We start from the raw sequence: 20,614 nt of genomic DNA on the forward strand, positions 1-20,614 counted from the left end.
TTTGTTACTTCCATAGTGTCAAGATTCAGTTTAATAATTATCTTTATGTAAAATATGTTGTATTTCAATATATGTTGATGCTTACACAACTGAATGTTTTGTACAGGTACAAATAACTGGAACAACTTCTGAGAGGCTAATTCAAAAGTGATTATTATCAGAAGTCTCATGAGAAAATCCAACTATTTTATCTCTTGTAAGAGTGAAGAATCATACAGTTAGATGAAATTCCACTTCATTTTCATAAAAGGTGATAAGTCGTAGAACATAGCAGCTGAGGAGCTTTGTCTGTTCATTTATGTCTCTGGCCATTATTGATTCTCACTTAATAGTTTTGTCCCCTTCCCTGGAGAACCTGGACTGGATTCTGTTAGTGAGTTCAAGTCTTCTTGGCCAGTTAAATGGGGTAACATGACATTCAGTTCACTCATGAGCTTTACTATTGCCATTGCTGCTTTCATTGGAGTAGAACATTTGCTTTGCAGAGTAGGAAAGTTTGTGTTGCAGCTAGCAATAAAAATGCCCTCATAAATTTCCTCTAGGAATACCAGGGTAAACACAATGACGCACGAGGCATAAAATGGCTGGTTCAAATTGTGTCCTTAGTCTTAATTCACCTGTCAATCTCTCAGTTTAGAAGTGTAATGAAAATTTAGACAGCTAATAAATAGATGTGTCAAAAAAGATGAGCAACTGTAGCTCTCAGTGATTTCAGTTGAAGTGAAGCTCCTCCCTACCACAGTAAGTAGGACCTGTCGCTATCCAGCATGAACTGGGTTGTATAAGTTGCTGCAGCCACGCTTGAAAATTCATTCCTGCTCATTCCTTACTTAAATACTTACAGGGTTTTAAATTTTATTTTATTAAAATTATTATTTTAAATGGAATTGTGATTATCTAAATCAAACTTTGTGTACATCATTCTCGTGCAGACCTGTTTGGTTGTTTTTCAGGTTTAGTGCTTATAATGAGTACAATTTACAGCAAAAATAATGTATTAAAAGGAGACACTTCCTGTGCTCTCATCATTGTTCAAAATAATGAACATTTTAAAAGTTACTCTTAGTGAAGGTGAAACACCCAAGCTGAAAACAGTTCATTATTGGAAAAGTTATAAGAACACTGTAAGATAAAATCTTGTCAAATCTGAGTTTATTTGAACCTTGACTGTTTTGATAAATAGCAACATTTTCTTATCAATTTCAGAACTGATATATGTAGAGGTAAAATAGACAAAATGTTTTCCGTAGCTTCATTAAGAAAAATATGTAGTAGCCAGAACAGACTGTTCCATTAGTCAATATGGCAGCTACGTCAAGGTGACATTGTCAAAGAATTTAATTTATATTATTTTGATGACAAATGTATTCCCTGAGACTGCTATACAGCTTTTCAGTAAATCTGTACTAAAGCTGCTTCCTACAGGCTGATTAGTTGACTAGCATTTCTGTCCTGTGTTCCAGTCAAAGCAAGCCAATCATTAAGATAAGGTGATTTTATTCCTTTTAAGGGTTGTCATTACACTATCTATATGTAGACTGGATTCAAATAGAAAGGTTGTAGTGAGAATGTTCTATTTCCAAGAATCAAGACTATCAATATAGTTGTCAGAAATAATCTGCTGTTTAAAAGAGCACTGTTAAAATGTTTCAATTTAAAGGCTACTTCTACTGAAGAATACCTGAAATTTTTGTGTCTGTATAAAAGATTTAAAGACTTTTACCAAAAAAAAAAGTCTGATTTGGTCAGTTTTTCTCTCAGTATAAATGCAAATGTTGTAATAGTTTATGTACCACAAAATATAAAACTTACAATAGAAAAGCAACTAATCTGTCAATTTATGATGCAACTTAACTCTGAAACATATTTTGGGCCTTATTCTGGTATAGTTTACAATGTAGTAAATCAGAAGCCTTTCCTCTGACTTCAACAGAATTGCCCTAGTATAAAACTAATATGTGAGATCAGAATGAATTGTATTGTCTTTCATGTTTCTTATTTTGGGCTGAATACAGCTCATGCCTAGGCACAAATTGCTCTCTCCTAAAAAAGATTTTGCTTATATCTTAAATATGAAACATTGTTGTTAGTTTCATCCTCAAGAAAGAAATTATCTAGTTGTCATTCTGAACTGACAAAGTACCTTCTTCTAAGGAAAGGTCTCTTGTAAAAAAAATGGTAAGAGATTTGGAATTTCACTGTGGAGTTTTGGGAATATTTGCAAGTAGAGTTATGCTGACTTAATCTGACAGTATGGGAGTCTTTGTGGAATTTAGAAATAACAGCTTGGATCCGTTTAAATCCAATGATTTTTGGCACAACTTGTTGGTTGGTTTCTTATACATTGTCTTTCTGTGCCTTTCAAAATGAAGACAAAATTATTATTAGTCACAAGTAAAGTTTTACATCTCTCTCCTCTTTCTTCCAGATTCCTGTCAAAATGAGTGAAACACCTTCAACCAGTTACTCAGTGAATCAGCCAAACTCCTCTGAGAGTGAACAGAGTTTATCCACACGCCCTTTCAATGTTACTGAACCTGTTGTGGCAAAACGGATCTGTTTCTATAAAAGTGGAGATCCTCAGTTTAATGGGATCAAAATGGTCATTAATAACCGGTCTTACAAAACATTTGATGCCTTGCTGGATAGTTTATCCAAACGGGTCCCATTACCTTTTGGAGTAAGAAATATTAGTACACCAAAAGGGAGACATAGCATCACCAACCTGGAGGATCTTGAAGATGGAAAATCTTATATTTGCTCCCATCAGAGGAAAATGAAGCCCATCAACCTGGAACAGGCAAGCAAAAAGCCGCTGCCTTGGCAGATCAGTCGGCCTGTCAGCGCTCGTCGTCGAGCTGTACAATTAGCAAGGGAGGACGAAGATGGGTTTGGCCATCGAAAAAATAAAATAACAACTCCCAAAAAGATGCTTGTTTTCAAAAATGGGGATGTAAGACTCAGGCGCACCATAGTTCTGGGAAAGAAAAATACACAAACCTTTGAGGCCTTTTTGGATTATATGAGCGAGTTAATGCAATATCCAGTCGTGAAACTATATACCACCGATGGCAGAAAGGTGAGAATAAAGATGAGGACTGACAATTTTTCTATGACTGCTTCTAGATTATTTCTCATTAATAAGGTGATTTTATCAATTATAAGCTTGCGACATTGGGCTGGTGTGAGATCTCATCCTGAATTTCAGCTGTTTCCTTTCTATGCCTTTTCCCCAAGGCTTAGAGGAAATATACTGGAATCTTATAATCAGAGAGAAGCAAGTGAGGACATTTTATTTCAAGTCAACATGAAAAAACACTTTTCTTTTTCTTACTCAGGCCTCTTTCAGGCATGCTTTCAAGTCTATATTTTTACTCGTTTACACAGAAACTTCCTCTAGTCTTAATGCTGTTTATCTGTGATTTTTAATGTTTTAAAAATATGATAAGTAGCATCTAATAGCCACACAATTTATTGTTACACAAATGCAGAGTGGTTTGCTGTTAACAACTTGGAACTGTGACACCTGATTGCCTATTGTAGTTTTTAAACCATGGACCAGTTTCTGTACCTCTAAACCTAGATGATGCAGCACTAATAATCCCGATTTTCATCTCACATGCTGTTTTATATAATTTTAGCTCACTTACTGTTTTATCTATGTGTTGTTTAACCACAGAAAAGCACTTGTGGTTGTACCTAACAGGTATCTAGAAAGAGAACTTTATGCAGAGCTGCAGAAGTTCAAGGGAAATCTTGTGTTTACCCTCCATTTGGTGAAACTCAGTATTGGGTTGGAAAACTGTCCATATCACTTATAAGTCAATGAAATGCAGTTTGTGAGCCATATCTTGCAATATATTTTGGAACATAAATTCAAAACTGCTACACGAGACTCTGAGCACCTAGATCCAGTCAGACCTGCTTGGAGCAGAGGGTTAAACTATATGACCACCAGAGGTCTTTCCCAATGTATATTTTTCTGTGATTCTGTCCTATTCCTCTGTGGCAGACAAGCCAAGTACTTGTGGTGTATTCTAATTTTCCCCTTTCTTCCTCAACATATGTGTTAATACATATACCTATCTCTAAATGCATATTCTTATTTCATGGCTATGAACAGCCACTGTGCAATGATGAAATAAAATTACATATGCAAACACTTAAATTATAAGAAAATTTTGATCCGAATTCAAGTTGCTTCTTGAAGTCTTTTTCTAATCTATTTATATAACAAGACATACCTTCACAGAGATAGGAATTGCCTTATACGAACTGAAAAATCAATTCCATGCTGTGATACATATTTAATAGCCTGCTGCAAACTAATGTAGAAACTAAGAAGTGAAGATAGTAAAGCATGAAAGGGATAAATCTCTTGCATTATTTTTTCTAGTTACTAGGGCAGATAATTTAATGTTACTTATGTTACTTTTTTTTTCCTAGGTTCCTAATCTTCAGGACCTAATATTGTGCTCTGGAGCTGTAGTTGCAGCAGGGAGAGAGCCTTTTAAACCAAGCAATTATGATTCTCTTGGGTATTCACGGCCTGCTAAATTGCTTGGAATTGCAAATCGCGTGTACCCAAAAGCAAATACCAAGTCAGAAAGCGAAAATAGTAAGTTCTTTGAATTAATTTGTATTTTATTAATTGGTTTATCTCTCTCAGCATAAGATATAAACCATGACAATCTTAGTAGGATCAAGGATATTCAAAAAGACCAGTTGAAACTGTTTATATCTGCTCTGATTCCTCTATAGGCATGAGAAAGATCAAAGTGTCAATGTTCTTTTTAAAATGTAAGTTTCTGCTAAGTACTCAACTACTATGCATATTTGCTTTCAAACAGACTTATTTAGAACATGGATGCAAATCTATAAGCATATTTTATTTTAATGCGCTTTATTGTCACTTATTAATTTATTGGTGCCACAGTTAATAATGGCAGTGGTAAAAGATAAACCATAGTCTACTCTGGGCTTTTAACTGACTGAATTTTTTAGCAAGTTTTGTGCAGTTTTCAGAATTTACCCTTGCAAGCGAAGATGTGACTTGTCATTGTCATGCCTTTCACTTTTTCCCATGTCCCACGCTCCTCATCAACAGGAAAAACACTACAGCACCCATCCACTCACAAATTCATCATATTTTTGAAGCTGCTTTTGTCTAAACAGTGTCATCCTTTCCTACATCCTCATGTCTGTGATATGTGGGGGTTTTTTTATATGTTTGGGAAAAGATACACAATATGTTATTTCTCTTTGATTACTCATGGGGTTGTGGTACTGACAACATCAGTAAGACTGTGAAGTAGCCAGTGGATGACCAAGAACATGAGGAGCTGTTGCAGAGGAGCCAGGTCAGCTGAATAGCCTGAGGCTGAGGGGAACAAAATGCTGCGGTTCCAGAGCTTTAGGTCGTGTGCGAATTCTTGACATTAGAGCATCCTATAGGGCAAAGGTACTGTTTAGGTGGAAACCTGTTTAATCCAGAGATACCTTGTACTCTTGATACAGCTGCATGCTGCCCTGGAGAGACCAGGGAACACTGTTGCTGTGCTGAGACTTTCCATGGTAATCTTGACTGTGTCATGGAGCACATTGATACATAAGACACTTGGCTTCCATTTATTCGAAAGAGTTTCTTCCACATCCCTCAGAGTTTATCAAGTCCCCATCAAACCATTCACTTCAGTTTTTCTCAGCCTTCATGTTTTTTGACTTGCGCAGCTTGACAGCTGTTTGTAGAGGATAACTAATGAGTCAAGAGAGAATGAATAGGAACATATTGAGAATAAAAGTCCTGCAGAAACAAAAAATCCTACCCAAATTTCGCTTGAACCAGAAATTGAGACTTGCAATGGTAGAAAATGTGAGTAGCTGCTAATCTGATAATCTCCCTCTTCTAATCTTTAGTTAACAGCAATTACAGAAGGAGAAAAAACCCAACCCTCTTTTTGTCTTTATCCTGAGAAATTCAAAAGTATCCTGTGTAGGAGACATCACTGACAATGTGAGAGCCTGAAAAATCAAATTTCAGGCACTCCATTCCAATTCCCGAGACAGAGGAGGTGACATTTTTACTTTGGGAAGCATAAGGTCTGGTCTGTGTTAGAGGAGTTAGTACCAACTTTTATTTCTGATTCAGTTCATGGCAAAGCATATGCCTGGGAAACTTGCAAGGCACTCAGTCTGAAATTATAGACACGTATCTATAATAGTAATATGTTCACTGTGAAAGTCTTGATATAAGACCATTTGTGACTCACTTGAGCAAAAAAAAAAATGCTTAAATTCAAGCAATGTAGATAAGTTAATATTGTGTATGTTAAAATACCTTTCTGCAAGTGCAACCTTTCTGTTAAGTGGTGGCTCCTATATATTTAGGTATCAGTAGCAGTTGTGGATGTCTTTGTGTGGGTGTACATGCACTGTTTCCTTCACACATGCAGAACTTCTTGGAAGACAGCAAAACTTTATTTTTATCTCATGTTCTTTTATCTCTCACCTTTTTGGTGACAACTGCTAGAGAGAGATGAGATATATATGTATTTTCAAAGTCAAGTTATTACAGAGTAATCAAAACATATTTTGGAAGTATTTAATGTTTATGCAAACACATTGGGCCATACTCAAAATTCATTGAAGTCTGAAAGTATTCTCATTGGTTTTACTGAGTTTTGTGCCACTGTCTACAGTACTGTAGCATAAAATGTATCTCAGAATGTCATGATTTAAATTCAGATTTTATAAGAAGTCCAATTGCTTCAGTGTTTACTTCTGTATAGAAGGTCAGTCCAGAGAATTGGATCTGAACCCTTTATTCACATGTCACAGTAGTTACTTATATGCTGTACATTGTTGGAGTAAGCCCAGGGACATATATGTTCAACTGGACTGACACATTTTAGCACTAACTGCAAGAACTAATAGGAAATCATAGAATCATAGAATCATTTCAGTTGGAAGAGAACCTCAGGATCATCAAGTCCAACCATAACCTAACTCTAGCACTAAACCATGTCCCTAAGAACCTCGTCTAAACACCTTTTAAACACCTTCAGGGATGATGATTCCACCATTGCCCTGGGCAGCCAGTTCCAATGCCTGACAACCCTTTCCGTAAAAAATTTTTTCCTAATATCCAGTCTAAACCTCCCCTGGTGCAACTCGAGGCCATTTCCTCTTGTCCTATCACTTGCTACTTGGGAGAAGAGACCAACACCCTCTCTATGCTACAACCTCCTTTCGGGTAGTTGTAGAGAGTGATAAGGTCTCCCCTCAGCCTCCTTTTCTCCAGGCTAAACAGCCCCAGTTCCCTCAGCTGCTCCTCATCAGACTTGTGCTCCAGGCCCCTCACCAGCACTATCTCTAGCACCTCAACGTCTTTCTTATGATGAGGGGCCCAAAACTGAACACAGTATTCAAGGTGCAGCCTCACCAGCACTGAGAGCAGTGGCACAATCACTTCCCTAGTCCTGCGAGCCACACTATTCCTGACACAAGCCAGGATGCTGTTGGCCTTTTTGGCCACCTGGGCACACTGCTGGCTCATACTCAGCCAACTGTCAATCAACACCCCCAGGTCCTTTTTCACCAGGCAGCTTTCTGCCACTCTTCCCCAAGTCTGTAGCACTGCCTGGGGCTGTTGTGACCCAAGTGCATGACCCGGCACTTGGCCTTGTTAAACCTCATGCAATTGGCTTCAGCCCATCGATCCAGCTGGTCCAGATCCCTCTGTATGGCCTTCCTACCCTCCAGCACTCCCACCCAATTTCGTGTCATCTGCAAACTTACTAAAGGTGCACTCAATCCCCTTGTCCAGATCATTGATAAAGAGATTAAACAGAACTGGCCCCAATACTGAGCCCTGGGGAACACCACTCCTGACCAGCCACCAACTGGGTTTGCCTCCTTTCACCACAACTCTTTGGGCCTGGCCCTCCAGCCAGTTCTTCATCCATTGCAGAGTACACCTATGTAGGCCATGAGCTGCCATCTTCTCCAGGAGAATGCTGTGGGATATGGTGTCAAAGGCCTTACTGAAGTCTAAGTACACAACATCCACAGCTTTTCCCTCATCTACTAGGTGGGTCACCTTGTCATAGAAGGAGATCAGGTTGGTCAAACAATTATATATTAATGATCACTAAGGCATGAAGAAGTAAAGCTGGTAGCTTGAAGTGCAAACAAGTGAGGGCCTGTGAATCCCTTGAAAGGTTCAAGGCAACCTCAGCTCCCAACTAAGTATAAAATAAAAGCATTTAGTACCTTTTTAGGCTTTGGAACTTCAAATAAGACTATAGCTCTGGCATTAGAAAGAACCCATTGCAAAATAAAATTAAATGGAAAAGTAGTTAAATGCTTGATTCTGTATTAAAAATTGGTTATTTTTCTCTAACAACTTCCTGAAATGAACAGCAAGAATAACCATGCTTTCCTCTTTACTTTTTAACACTCTGGTAAAATAAACATACTTCATTAGCTTCTTTTGTACTAATATTTCTCCTTTCTTCTTTTCTCTTCCTTTGCTGCCTGTCTGCTGTGTCTCCATCTGGATCATTATGCATGATATTTGTTTGCTCTGCTTTCCACCTACTGAATTAATTTGGCTTCTTTCAATGTAATTATTGGTAGTGAGAGCTGAAATGGGCTCTAGCTCAAGATCTCAGATATTCTCAGTTTCTTCTGACAAAGAGTCCAGCAATGGTAACAACCAAAATGATAACAACTCAGATTCTTCCTATGCTCCTGACAATCATGGTGTAGGAGGAAATCAGTTAGTTACTGGTGAAGAATTATCTGTGGCACAGTATGAAGATGACATTGAGAAATCGGTTCACCTTAATCAAGATGGCAGTATCACAGTGGAAATGAAAGTTCGACTCAGAATTAAAGAGGAAGAAACCATTAAATGGACAACCACTGTAAGTCGTGCTGGCCTTTCTGATGACAAAAATGCCACCATTTGTAACTCTGCAATGCATGCAGAAGAATGCTTATCTGTTGTAAATGTATCAGAATGTACAAAACCAAAAGATACTCCATTTTTGAAAAGCTACAAAAAAGAAGAGGAAGACTCATTACGCCAATTCAATGCAGAACTGTTAGACAAAGAATCAGAGCTTGAGTTAAAAACTGCTGGTTGTAATAGCTGTAAGAACAATTCTACAGATCCAGACATAAGTGATGTACCAGAGGATAACATCAGACCTCGCTTTTATAGGCCTCCCACTCCTGGGCCAAGGCGTGTTAGACAAAAGAAAGCAGTAGTTGAAAGTGTCACCTTGGTATCTGAGAAAGAGGTTCAGGAGAAGACAATAGGAGAATTTTCCTACAGTGAGGAAATACAGAATGGAGAAAATACATCTGAGTATTGCATGGTAGCCCATTCAAGCAGAAAAAAATCAAGTGTCAGTAATCTTAAGTTTAGTGAGATGAGTGACAATGATTTATTAAAGCTTTCTTCAGAGAATATAAAAGAAGAAATGGTTTTTAAAGTAAGCCACAAAAGTAATGATTTAACAGAAACCACAAATAGTAAGACATTAGAAGTTCCTGACAAGGATGAATTGGCACAGAATATATTAGAGAAATCATTTGTGGAACAAGGTACATATAATAGTTTAGTATCAACCTGCAAAGCCACCTTCAGTGGTTTCACACCATCATCAAAAATTTACCAGGCAGCTAGGCCAGGTTCAGCAGACCACATCCATGAGTCATGTAATATTAAACAAATAAGAAGATCACTGAGTTCATTCATTAGTTATTCAGAATTATGTCCATCAAAGGAAGAAACAAAAGGCAAAGCTGCTGTCTTACTACCTATTTCTCAAGATTCAGTGCATTCAGCCTGTGCTAGATACAGCCAAATGAAGATGATGGAACCTCCATGTAGTAAAGCTCCTCCTGAGAAAATAAATCCAACAACTGGATTCTTTCCTACTGTTACTGAAAGTGAGAATCAAATCAGTGTCAGGACTGAATCTGTGATGTCAACACATCTCATTGATGACAGCCAATCTGCATCTTCCCTCACCAAAAAGAAGAAGAAAAGAAAATCCTCTCACTTTCTAGAGCAAGGTACATGTGAAAATCAAGGAGATAAAGACATTTCAGGGATAATTAAAAGTGAGGGAGTGCATATCACAAGCAAACCCACACAGGATTACACAACGAAAGTTATGGATAGTTATTCTGAAATGCCTCAGAAAAAAGGAATGAACTTTTTTGTAAAAAACAATGATGGGTCTGTCAATTCAGACAAAAACACACATCCTGAAGATGAATTCTATCACCAGGATTCAGGGGAACAAAATGGACTACCATCTGATAAAAAACCAAGAAGTAAAACCAACAAGTTGGCCAAGGTAAAATTAAAGTCAGGCAAAAAAAATAGTATCGTTTCATCTACAAAGACTGAAGATGGTCTAGTGACAGTTGACTCAAATAATGAATGTGAACACAGTCAGGAGACACTGAGTACTGAGAAAGAAGGCACACAGCTCACAACCAGTTCTTTTGAACAGACATCTAACTCACCATTGATTTCAAAGCCATTTTCAGAAGTGCCAAAGAATCTCAACTTCGAAAAAGGCAAGGAAAACAATATTTTGGAAAATTTGTCATCAAAGAAAGAGAAAAAGCAAAAGGGGATGAAGAAAAATACAAGTAAAGTTGCAAATAAGTTAAATATGTCAGAGAGTGCTATTACACTAGAGGCTCTAAAACAGGAGGACTTTCCCGAGGAGGTTGTTGAGCATTCACTTGAAAACTATGTCCAAACTTGGTTGAAAAACTTGTTACCAAATCCTGTCTTGCCTCCCATAAATAAAAAAGAAGGGAATGTAGAGAATAGCAATGTCTGTCATTTTCCCAAAGAAAATACTGATGCTTCTATAGATAAAGAAACAAGATTTATCACAAATACACTGCATGTGACTGGAAAAAACCATCTGGTTGAACAGAATCTAACAAAAAAACCATTAAAACCTATTTGTGAATTGGGAAATTTAGAAGAATCAGCCAAGGATTCAAGTGAAAAACAGACTGACTCTCTGATTCATGCTAGTACAACTATAGTAGAAGAAGCTAAGTATTCACTGAAGTCAGAATTTCATAATGATGATAAGCTACACTTTTTTAATGAAACACATGGCAATGATAAATGGACATCAGAAACTGACATTCAAGATAGCAACCTGAGTCAAAGGAAAAAATCTGAAGTTGCCGTTCAAGTTGATTGCACAATTGTCAATGAGAAAATGGGAATTGATGTTCAGAATAATTGCATGTCTAGCATGTTGCTGCATGAACTGCAATCAACTTTGCTTGGTCTCCAGAAAGAACATAGTGGCTGTATAGGAAAAGCTTGCCACCTTTCAGATCTTTCTCCTTCAGCTTTTGGTTCTTCCTCCAATGTCCTCCTAGCTTGGCTACTTGTACTGAATCTGAGAGAGAGTTTGATTGGGACATTCAAAGATGATATGCAAAAAACTACCTGTAGCTGTTCTGAAATATTTATGCAGTTACAATTTCTGAAACAAACTACAGTCATAGAAAAAGTTGATGAACTGAAGGCTGCCTTCTTGCATTTTCAACAATCGACAGAAAATAACTTGTTACACTTGGGGGAGGGACTCAAAAAGCAGGACTCCAGACGTTGTCATGAGAATATGCCCATATCTGATATTCATAATGGTATTCCTGTGCATGAAAATGAAAAACCAGTTGAGTCTTGTATTCCAAAGAACAGTGTAAATTCTGAAGAAGATGTAAAATTGCCCGGTGAATTGGAAAGCTGTTTCGATATACAGAAAGATCTTTGTAGAGAAACAGAGACTTTAGACTTGGGTGCTTCCGAAACACAGCTAGATGGTCAATGTGCCGATACTAATTCAAATACCTGTATCCTTGCATTAGCTATAGAACCACCTGAAAGAAATGAAGAAATGCCTGATAGCCTATGTAAAAAGTACCAAGATAAAAACACTGATATAGCATTCACTGACGAGGAGTCAGAAACTTCAGTAGAACCCAACTCGACAGTTCATAGTGTAACTTCTAATGATAAAAATTGTATTTTAGATCAGGATACTTCTGAGTTAGAAGGTGAAAAAGATATTATACATGTTAGTACTGATAAAAGTGAAGATGAGAAAGTGGATCCAAAGTCAGCAGGTAATGACAAAAAACCAAATAACCAACTTAAACTAGCTGCTGAAACCTCTGCAGAATGTAATGAGGAATATTCTGTACGTGAAGACCAGAAAGATACAGAATCTCATGAAGAAACCTCTGAGAGGTTCTCCACGATCTCTCCATTATCATTTTGTTATGAATCAAAGCAAATTACAGAATGCGACATGAGTGAAGGAGAACAGAAATTGCAAGTAGAAGAACTAGAGAATAAAATGTGTTCAGACACTTCTCAGTTGACAAAGTGTTTTAAAAGTCCTGCTACTTCAGACTGGTCAGATTATAGACCAGATACTGAAGAGAGTGATTATAACTTCAGAGCATCCAGTGATTTGACTAACGAAAGTGGAGAGGAAGCAGTACTTGAAAAACATTATAATACTGGCTATGTAAAAAGAACTATTGAACGACTTTATGGCAAGACGGAAGCTTCATTTAAGCCTGACTTTCACAGAGGATTTCCTTATATGTCAAAAGTATTTCAAAAGGATACTGAAGAATTACACTATACAGTGGTGGAAAAAAACATTTATTTTTCAAAAGAACCTAGGTCTTGTTCTGCAGAGAAATTGTCACATTCTTCACCAGCATCACAAGAATTTCCAGTAAACACAAACAAAGAAGACACTATATTGAGAAAAGAAAATACTTCTTTACCAACACCACAATGTACTCTGAACAGAGAAGAGGCAATTTATACTAATGACTGTTCAGGGGAATCTACAAAGCAACATTGTCAGCCTAGAGTACAAGCTAATGACGATGAAGGAATATTGATAGATAAAGGCAAATGGCTTCTCAAAGAAAATCATTTGATAAGAAGATCACCCCCTGAACGGACTGGAATGTATGGTAATTTGGATACAACATCAACAGACACAGTCCTTGATACTAACAGTGATGACGTTCCATACTCACACTTTGGCAATCTGAATCAGTACCCAATCCTCAATGAAATCTCTTCTTCAGAACTTGAAGACATGGCTAAACCCTCTGAAAATTTTTGCAATTACTTCAACATACCTCATAATAGTGATTCAGACCCCTTTCAGGATGACTTAAGTATGAAAAGCAAACCTAGCCGCAATGGTAAGATCGCTTCCCTTCCTGCAGCAAACAAAGAAAAGATCAAACCATCAATCATGGTAGGTTCTACTTCCACACATGCTTCTACGCAGGCTGATAACAATTTTCCAGCCTTTACATCTGTAGAACTTAGATTGCCTGATAACAAGGTGCATCCATTGGAACAGCCTTTAAATGATGAACCCGTACAGTCTCAGCCAACTGGCATTAGTAATGCTAGCAGAAGTGATCTTCAGGAAGAAGATTCTCTGGATAAACTTCATGCTATATGTGGACAACATTGTCCAATACTGATGGTGATGGTAACGCCAATTAATGAGGAACAGAGAGGATGTGCCTACCAAAAGGCATCTGATATTGAGAACCAACTGGGTCCACGTTTGTTGGCCAAAAAGAGCAAACAATGGTTGGGGGAAGATTTAATAACAGACAAAAATAATGATGTGTCTTTGAAGAATAACTGTATCAATAAGATTGCCAATAATATTTTTAATAGGTTTTATGCTAATAACACCTTAGATTTTATTAGCAACTTTGGAATACTTGCATCTTCAACTCTGAAAGACACAATCAGTTTAGGGAAGTTACATGTTATAGAGGATATGAATGTAAAACCTGTGGAATTCAGCAATTGTCAAGATAATATATCCAATCACATACACAGTGATCTTGTGATAGGCACAAATAGTGAGCTAACCAATAAAAAGACAAAAGTATGCCAAACCATAATTCATATTGTTGGAGAAAAATTTTCTCCCATGTTGGAAGATCCAACAGAAGCCTGTCATTCTGAAACATTGGTGAAGTGTGACATTTCCTTAAACAACGTTGAACATAATGCCTCTGAAAATCTGAAAAATGAAAATGCCTTTCCTACGGAAGAAGAAGAGGAAGAAGAAGAAGTTTACATTTGTACAATAGATAATGGAAACCATAAAGATGAGAAAGACTTGTAATAGAGATCTTGGAATTTTATAACATTAGATTAGTGAAAACATATTCAGGAAAATAAAATCGCAAAATAAACTACTGAATGCTACACCAAATAAAACTCCCAATGTGAATACAGCCCAGACCTAGATAAATGTAAATCAAATTGCTGAAACACAGATAATTACTTAGATTTTATGGGAACCAATATAGGAAGAAAAGCTGTTATTCTAAGACAGTGATTTCTTGGTTAAAAAACATTTTTCCCTGAAATGTTATCTGTTCAGAGATATTAAGTTACATATCAACCATCTCATTTATAGACGAACAACTACTGCTTGTTAGAACAGAGAACTGAAATTTGAAATACCCACCCAAATTCTAAGATAAGATTCCTGTATTTAATGACATTAAAGAAAGAGAGAGTTTGAGAATAACCTTTCAGTAGAAATGTTTTTTCCAGAGCAAAACCAAAGGATATGTTTAATTTTTAAAGAAAAGTAGAAAATACTATTGAAATACTGTAATACAATGAGAAGTAGGAAACAGAAGTTGTATTAATTTTTTATAGATTAACATTATAGAATTGCTACTTCAGTTTTTAAAGGCCAACTTCAGTGAGTAAAGAGATCTTTCAGTCTCTATATAGGATCATCCAGACCCCAATGAAGTTCACTTCTTTAACCCAGAGAATACTAGAAAAGCAGCCTATTTATTGCCACTGGGATTCCACAGGAACTGAGAAAGGACACTATGTGTCAATGGACTTCCTGACTGCCCTTGCCATATTCCCTTCTCAGGCAGAACCACTTACTCTTAAAATTGTTCTACATACACTACAAGTTTTAGTTGTGTGTTTTTCTTTAACCTCTGTACTTTCAAGGTGGTCCATGTCGTCTTTTTTTTTTTTTTTTTTTGTAAATATGTTGTACTGTGAGAATCCAAGGCATATATAATATATTTCAGAATCTTTCAATCTGTTATTAGAATTATTCTGGAGACCTGTTTACAGCATTTTAAAATATTCTGTATGTATAGTAAGCACTTATATATGGTTTACATATTTTAGTGAATGGTTTTAAGTAGAAAATTGGAAAATATTTAATGTATATTGTGATTAGGCAGAGTATTTATTTTTTTTTGTTAGATATTAATCCCTAACACTGCATAGTACCTTACTTCAATATCAATAGAGTCAGAGATTTACCTGAACAAGGAAAGTGGTATTTTTAAGTTAGGGAATGAGAATGTAGCCATTCTATACTCCTGGAGCCTGTGTCTAGACTAACTGGCATGTACATGCTGTGATAAGCCCTGGATCATGATCCTTTGGTTATCCAGACTGGAGAACTAACGAAAGGCTGACACAAATCGCTCTTGGCCTAGAGGATTTGATTGTCTCCCTGTGGGACAGAAGGCACATGGAGGGGAAGGAGAAGTTGGATCTGGAGCAAAAGGGGTTTTCAGTACTGGTAAGAAACCTAGAGGTACTCTTCGATTCTTTTTAGGATTTTGGTGTCAGATACATTTCCCCATTTCTGTTGTTTGAAGCGTTGTACTTTATGTAATAAACTAACATTACAACCCTAAAACAATGCATATCATCTAATTTATTTCACACCAAATAGCTTTGTGTTATTTCCTATGCCGCCCTTCTTTCTGATGTTCTTCCCTCCATCTCCACATTTTTGGCATCCTTCTTGGCATGTTCTAGAACTGCTTCAAGTGGAGAGTCTTGATGGTATTTTTTCATCCTTTTATATGTCAATACAGAAATAAAACTTATATGTGGAAGGTGAAGATTGAAATTATTAGGATCCGACTAAATGTCATATGGCATTCTGGGTACCAGACTTCTACGCTGTAAATAATGTCTAATGTTTGGTAGGCTGATTAACAGCCATATGTACGTCTCCATCACTTGCAGTCTTTCTGCTGGATTCACAGCACCTTAACTTTTTCAGTAAAAGTCAAGAACCTTTAATCAGATGCTTATTATAGGGTTCCTGAGCAAACTAAGCACTCAGAAGCTCTGATGTGAGGTACTGTCCGATGTTACAATTAGCAGAGACCACAGCAAGTGATGAAATTGTTGTTATATTAACTGAAAGACTTGATTCTGATTTCAACATGTTAATTGAGAAGGAATAAAATGGTCACCTCAGAGCAGGACAAAAGGTTGACAGTGAGATGTACCATACTGTCATAGGGTTTATATATTCATTAATGGTTCAGGAAAGATATAGAATATTAAGTGGCTGAGATATGCAGATAAAATAAAGTTGCTTTCATTAGGTAAGGCTGGAGAAGGCTGAAGAGAGACCCTCACCATGCTGGTGACTAGAGCAACGTGCTGATTGACAAGCAAAAAACACCATGAGAAGGGATATGAGCTACTGTACATAGGTAGCTTAATTCTGCACATTGACTGCAAAAAGCATAGAGACTTTCTGAATAAGTCAGGATAAAAAACACTTGGAAGTGACAAGCATATTAATGTGTGAAGAACAGGATAGAAAACAATTCAGCAGGCATTCAAGAGCTTTATATAGATTATGCTATCGTTATAGAAGGAATTCAGTTTTTGCCTTGCTAATATTAAAAAAGAAACTGCCAAAAACCCATATAGATCACAGTCCCAGGCAGTTTCAGTTTATCTAGTTTAGCCCCCTCCTAGAAAAAACCCCACACAATCAGGTAAGTAATTCCATTTAATCACTAAATCTCATTTTAGAACTTGTTACCTATAGTCATTATAGCTTCTGCTGGAGGAATATTTTAGAACTTTAGTCCTTCTGATGTCTGTCTTAACTGTTTTCTAATTTCTATCCTAAACTTAGTCATGGCTAGTTTATACACACGTGTCCCCAAGCCATTCTTGTCATTTACTTAGACATGTCTTTTTCCTCCTTAGTATCTATCTAACAAAATCAGATATTCTCTCAGCTTTTTCTCTGACATAAATATTTCCTCTAATCATCATAGTTCTCTTTCTCAGGACCTTTTAATGTTTCAATAAATCTTCTGTTGTTGTTGTTGTTGTTGTTGTTGTTGTTGTTGATATGGCTACCAGAACTTTATGCAGTATTTAAAAGATTGTCTCTCTAAACTCTGGGACACTGAGAGTAAAATTTCTTTACTTGGAAATCTCTCTCCTGGTGTATCTTACAGTCACATCAATGACTTCTTTATTTTTTTTTAAGTGAGAAATTCCCTGTTCATAGCATTAAGTTTTGGTAGTATTTTTTAAATGCATTTCCTTGCACTTTCTGCTGTTATATATTATCCCTTTTCTACCAGTCTGGATTTTCTGATCCTTTTAAGCTTTGACAATTCTTAGCTATTGTGTTACAGAAATTACTTACTTTGTGCAGTATATTGATGAAAATATGAAATCCAGATAAATTCCAACACTGATTCCTGAGAAACTGACTAGTATCCCCATAAATTAATATTTCTAATTTTTGCACAAATGTATTATTTCCCATTTAGCTAGTTATTTTGTTACTCTAGAGTCTTGCACCACTTTACTTCTCCACTTTAGTTATTAATTTCTCATATAATGCTGGAATAGAATAGAGATACTGTAATTCCCTTGTCTACAAAGATGAATTCTCATCATCGTGGGGGAGACTGGCTACCTGAACAATGCAAGTCTGGATACCTTGTGCCATGTATCTGCAGTAAACTGATACTGGTAGCATTTTTTTCTGTATAGCTGTATACATCTGGACATAACTGTCCATTCATTGAAAATTTGTTCAAAAACATCACCTAGTGTTGCTTTGGTGTAAGATGAGTAAGACTGAGTCTCTCAGTGTACTCTACATCTGATTCTGATTTTTCATTTTACATTTCCCATTCCATAGTCCATTCTTGTCAACAGTACTGACATTTCCCAATCACTGTATATCACTGTTCTTTTTTAAAAAAGAGACAGTTTTCACTTTATTGTAAAGGCATACTTAGTTTATCTTCTCAAATTCAGCACATAGTGGACATAGTACTTCTTTGATTATTCTCTTTTAGTGTGTGTGGTTAAATAACCTTTTTACTAATTCATTTTATTTTCCTTTTCTATACCTCATTTTTCAGTTCAATTTACTTCGTTAACCTCTTCCCTTAGTTTTTGAAAATTCCCTGTTCTTAAATCAAAGGCATTCTGGACTAATTTTACTGTGAACCAATAGAAATATTGAGGCATTTTAAAAAATAGTAATCATACAAATATCTTATTCAATAACAGTCCAGACTAGCATTTCTTCTAAATATAGTATTTTCTGGTGGTTTTCTTTTTTCAGTAGTACCTCACAATTGTATTTTCAAATAGAGCTAATTGCCAGTATTAACTGGAAAGGCCTCAAGAGACTGAAAACAGTGTATTGGAGAAAAAGTTATTACACACAGTGATCTATAGTAATCACTACTATTTCTGGTGTGACATATAGAAAGCTGGATGACATGGGTTTGCATACTTAAAAGTGTACATAACAAAAACTAATAAGAAATGACTGATTTCTCAGAAGTGTTAAGCTCCTCAATTTGAGTGTATAGAAGCAATACTTTCATATCATTCATTGGCTTTCATTTCTGAAATGCATAAGGCATATTTCTCCTTCTAAGGATGTCAGAAGAAAGCATGACCATTTAATTTTTTAATTTATCATTATTACACAAGTTACTTGGCTTTTATAGCACTGATGTTATCAAATATCATTGGTCTAATTACCATGTTAATCCACTCTAAGAAGGAGGGGGACTATTTAATGCAATTTTCTTACCTTAATAAACTATATTAAGACAAGACCTTAGGTACACCTGCATAGAGTGACTTAGATGTTGTTTACATGTGCTAATTTCTCAGTTATAAATGAAATTAACATGGAGGATTATATGGTCACCTGTCATCAGTCATGGCTCACAGAATGTTGGAGTAGACACTGCTTTGAATAGTGCAAAGAATCCCCTTTGTAACAGAAACGGCAAGTTAACTTCAGCTACGGGAAAAGCAGATTACAGCAACTTTTTGAGAAGGGTCACACTGTTGTTCAAAAATGTGATTCTGCTGGTTACTTCTCCTCAGGTCTCACAGTTATTATTTTTTCCCTGTTCTTTTAGTTTAATGTATTCAGGCTATGACAATTCTTGTAATGATGAAGTTTACCCTGTTGGTAAGAGTTGCTATTTGGCAATTTATTATTTAATAATGACAATATAATTACTTAGGAAGAGTTGGTACTAGAGCTGCACATTCACAGTAGCTTCAGAAAAGTGCTGCTTTAAAAGTATTTCTTTAAAATTGAGTAGTGGTATATAGTCCAAATTTCTCACAATAATAATATATTTTAAAAGCCTGCTCTTGAACAATATAACTTCTCTCGGATTCTGTCTCTGTTTTTTTAAATTTTCACACTTTCTATTCAGGTCATGGACCTACAAACATTTTTCAAACAAATAAGTTAATCTCAGAACACTACTGTGGAATTTCAAGGCCTTGAGGTTTGTCCTCAAAGATGAACCAAGCATGATGTGAATGTGTCCCTGTCTCTCCTCTCAAAGTATGGGAGAGAATATCTATTTTAATAGGTACTGAATCTACAGTACTGCATTTCCCAAGAAATGTGTGTTTTACACACAAAACACAATGGCCACAGAGAAGAAAAGTTTCCTCAATAGGTTTTACCCAATGGTTGTAGCAAGACACAAACAAGATTTATAGATTCTCTCATCAGGTCTCATTAAAATGTTAGATTTCATAATGTACCTTTACTGTGCCTTGTAGTCTGCCTTTTATTAAAAGCAGTTATAATTATTCAAACATCTGCTAAGTGATATGGAGGACATATATTCTCATTTATTTCCTATGTACAATGATACTGACATGCACTATGCCTAGGTCAGGCTTATTATCAATATCTTAAATATCTTTTATTTTTGAACATAGCTAAACATGAGCAAGTAAAAATATCAATCCTACTGTATTTTTTTCCAAAATTCCACAGAAAACTAAATGCAAATTCTTTAAACCATTATTTTCACTAGTCATCAGATAATATTTTGCTACAGCATAACTCTGTGTATCATGATCAGCGTCCACTGACTCCTTTAAGAAAATGTGCATGGCTAGCACTGAAACTACTGAGTGACACTCAAAACAAGAGTGATTTCACTGAACTTCACAACAGAACTGCAGAGTGGCTTATTGCCTGGAGTTTAAGACACATAGATCTACTTTAAGTATCTCAAACAGCCAATAAACACAAAATTCATTGTATCATGATAAGCTCGCTCATCATTGCTATATTATTTCTTCATGTTTTAGCCAGAGCAGACAGGATCAAAGACACTGTCATGGAGGGAAGAGTCAGTAATACAGGCAAAATGTGTAGCACAGGTG

At 36.3% G+C, this 20,614-nt stretch overlaps 2 protein-coding genes across 2 annotated transcripts in view; both read left to right on the forward strand.

The window, feature by feature from the left end:
- The first annotated feature begins 2,440 nt into the window (after positions 1-2,440).
- The window catches only part of RP1 (RP1 axonemal microtubule associated), a 181,291-nt gene continuing 163,117 nt past the window's right edge, over positions 2,441-20,614 (forward strand). Inside the window, 2 exon segments of the mRNA XM_065629346.1 lie at positions 2,441-3,079; positions 4,447-4,618. Of these exon segments, the coding sequence (XP_065485418.1) occupies positions 2,441-3,079; positions 4,447-4,618 (811 nt within the window).
- Positions 8,649-14,208, forward strand: LOC135986304 (oxygen-regulated protein 1-like). Its single transcript, XM_065630255.1, has 3 exons — positions 8,649-13,397; positions 13,455-13,813; positions 14,166-14,208. Exons 1-3 carry the CDS (start codon positions 8,649-8,651, stop codon positions 14,206-14,208), a joined length of 5,151 nt encoding a protein of 1,716 aa, XP_065486327.1.

The sequence above is a fragment of the Caloenas nicobarica genome, chromosome 2 (genome assembly GCF_036013445.1).
Source record: "Caloenas nicobarica isolate bCalNic1 chromosome 2, bCalNic1.hap1, whole genome shotgun sequence".
NCBI lineage: Eukaryota > Metazoa > Chordata > Aves > Columbiformes > Columbidae > Caloenas > Caloenas nicobarica.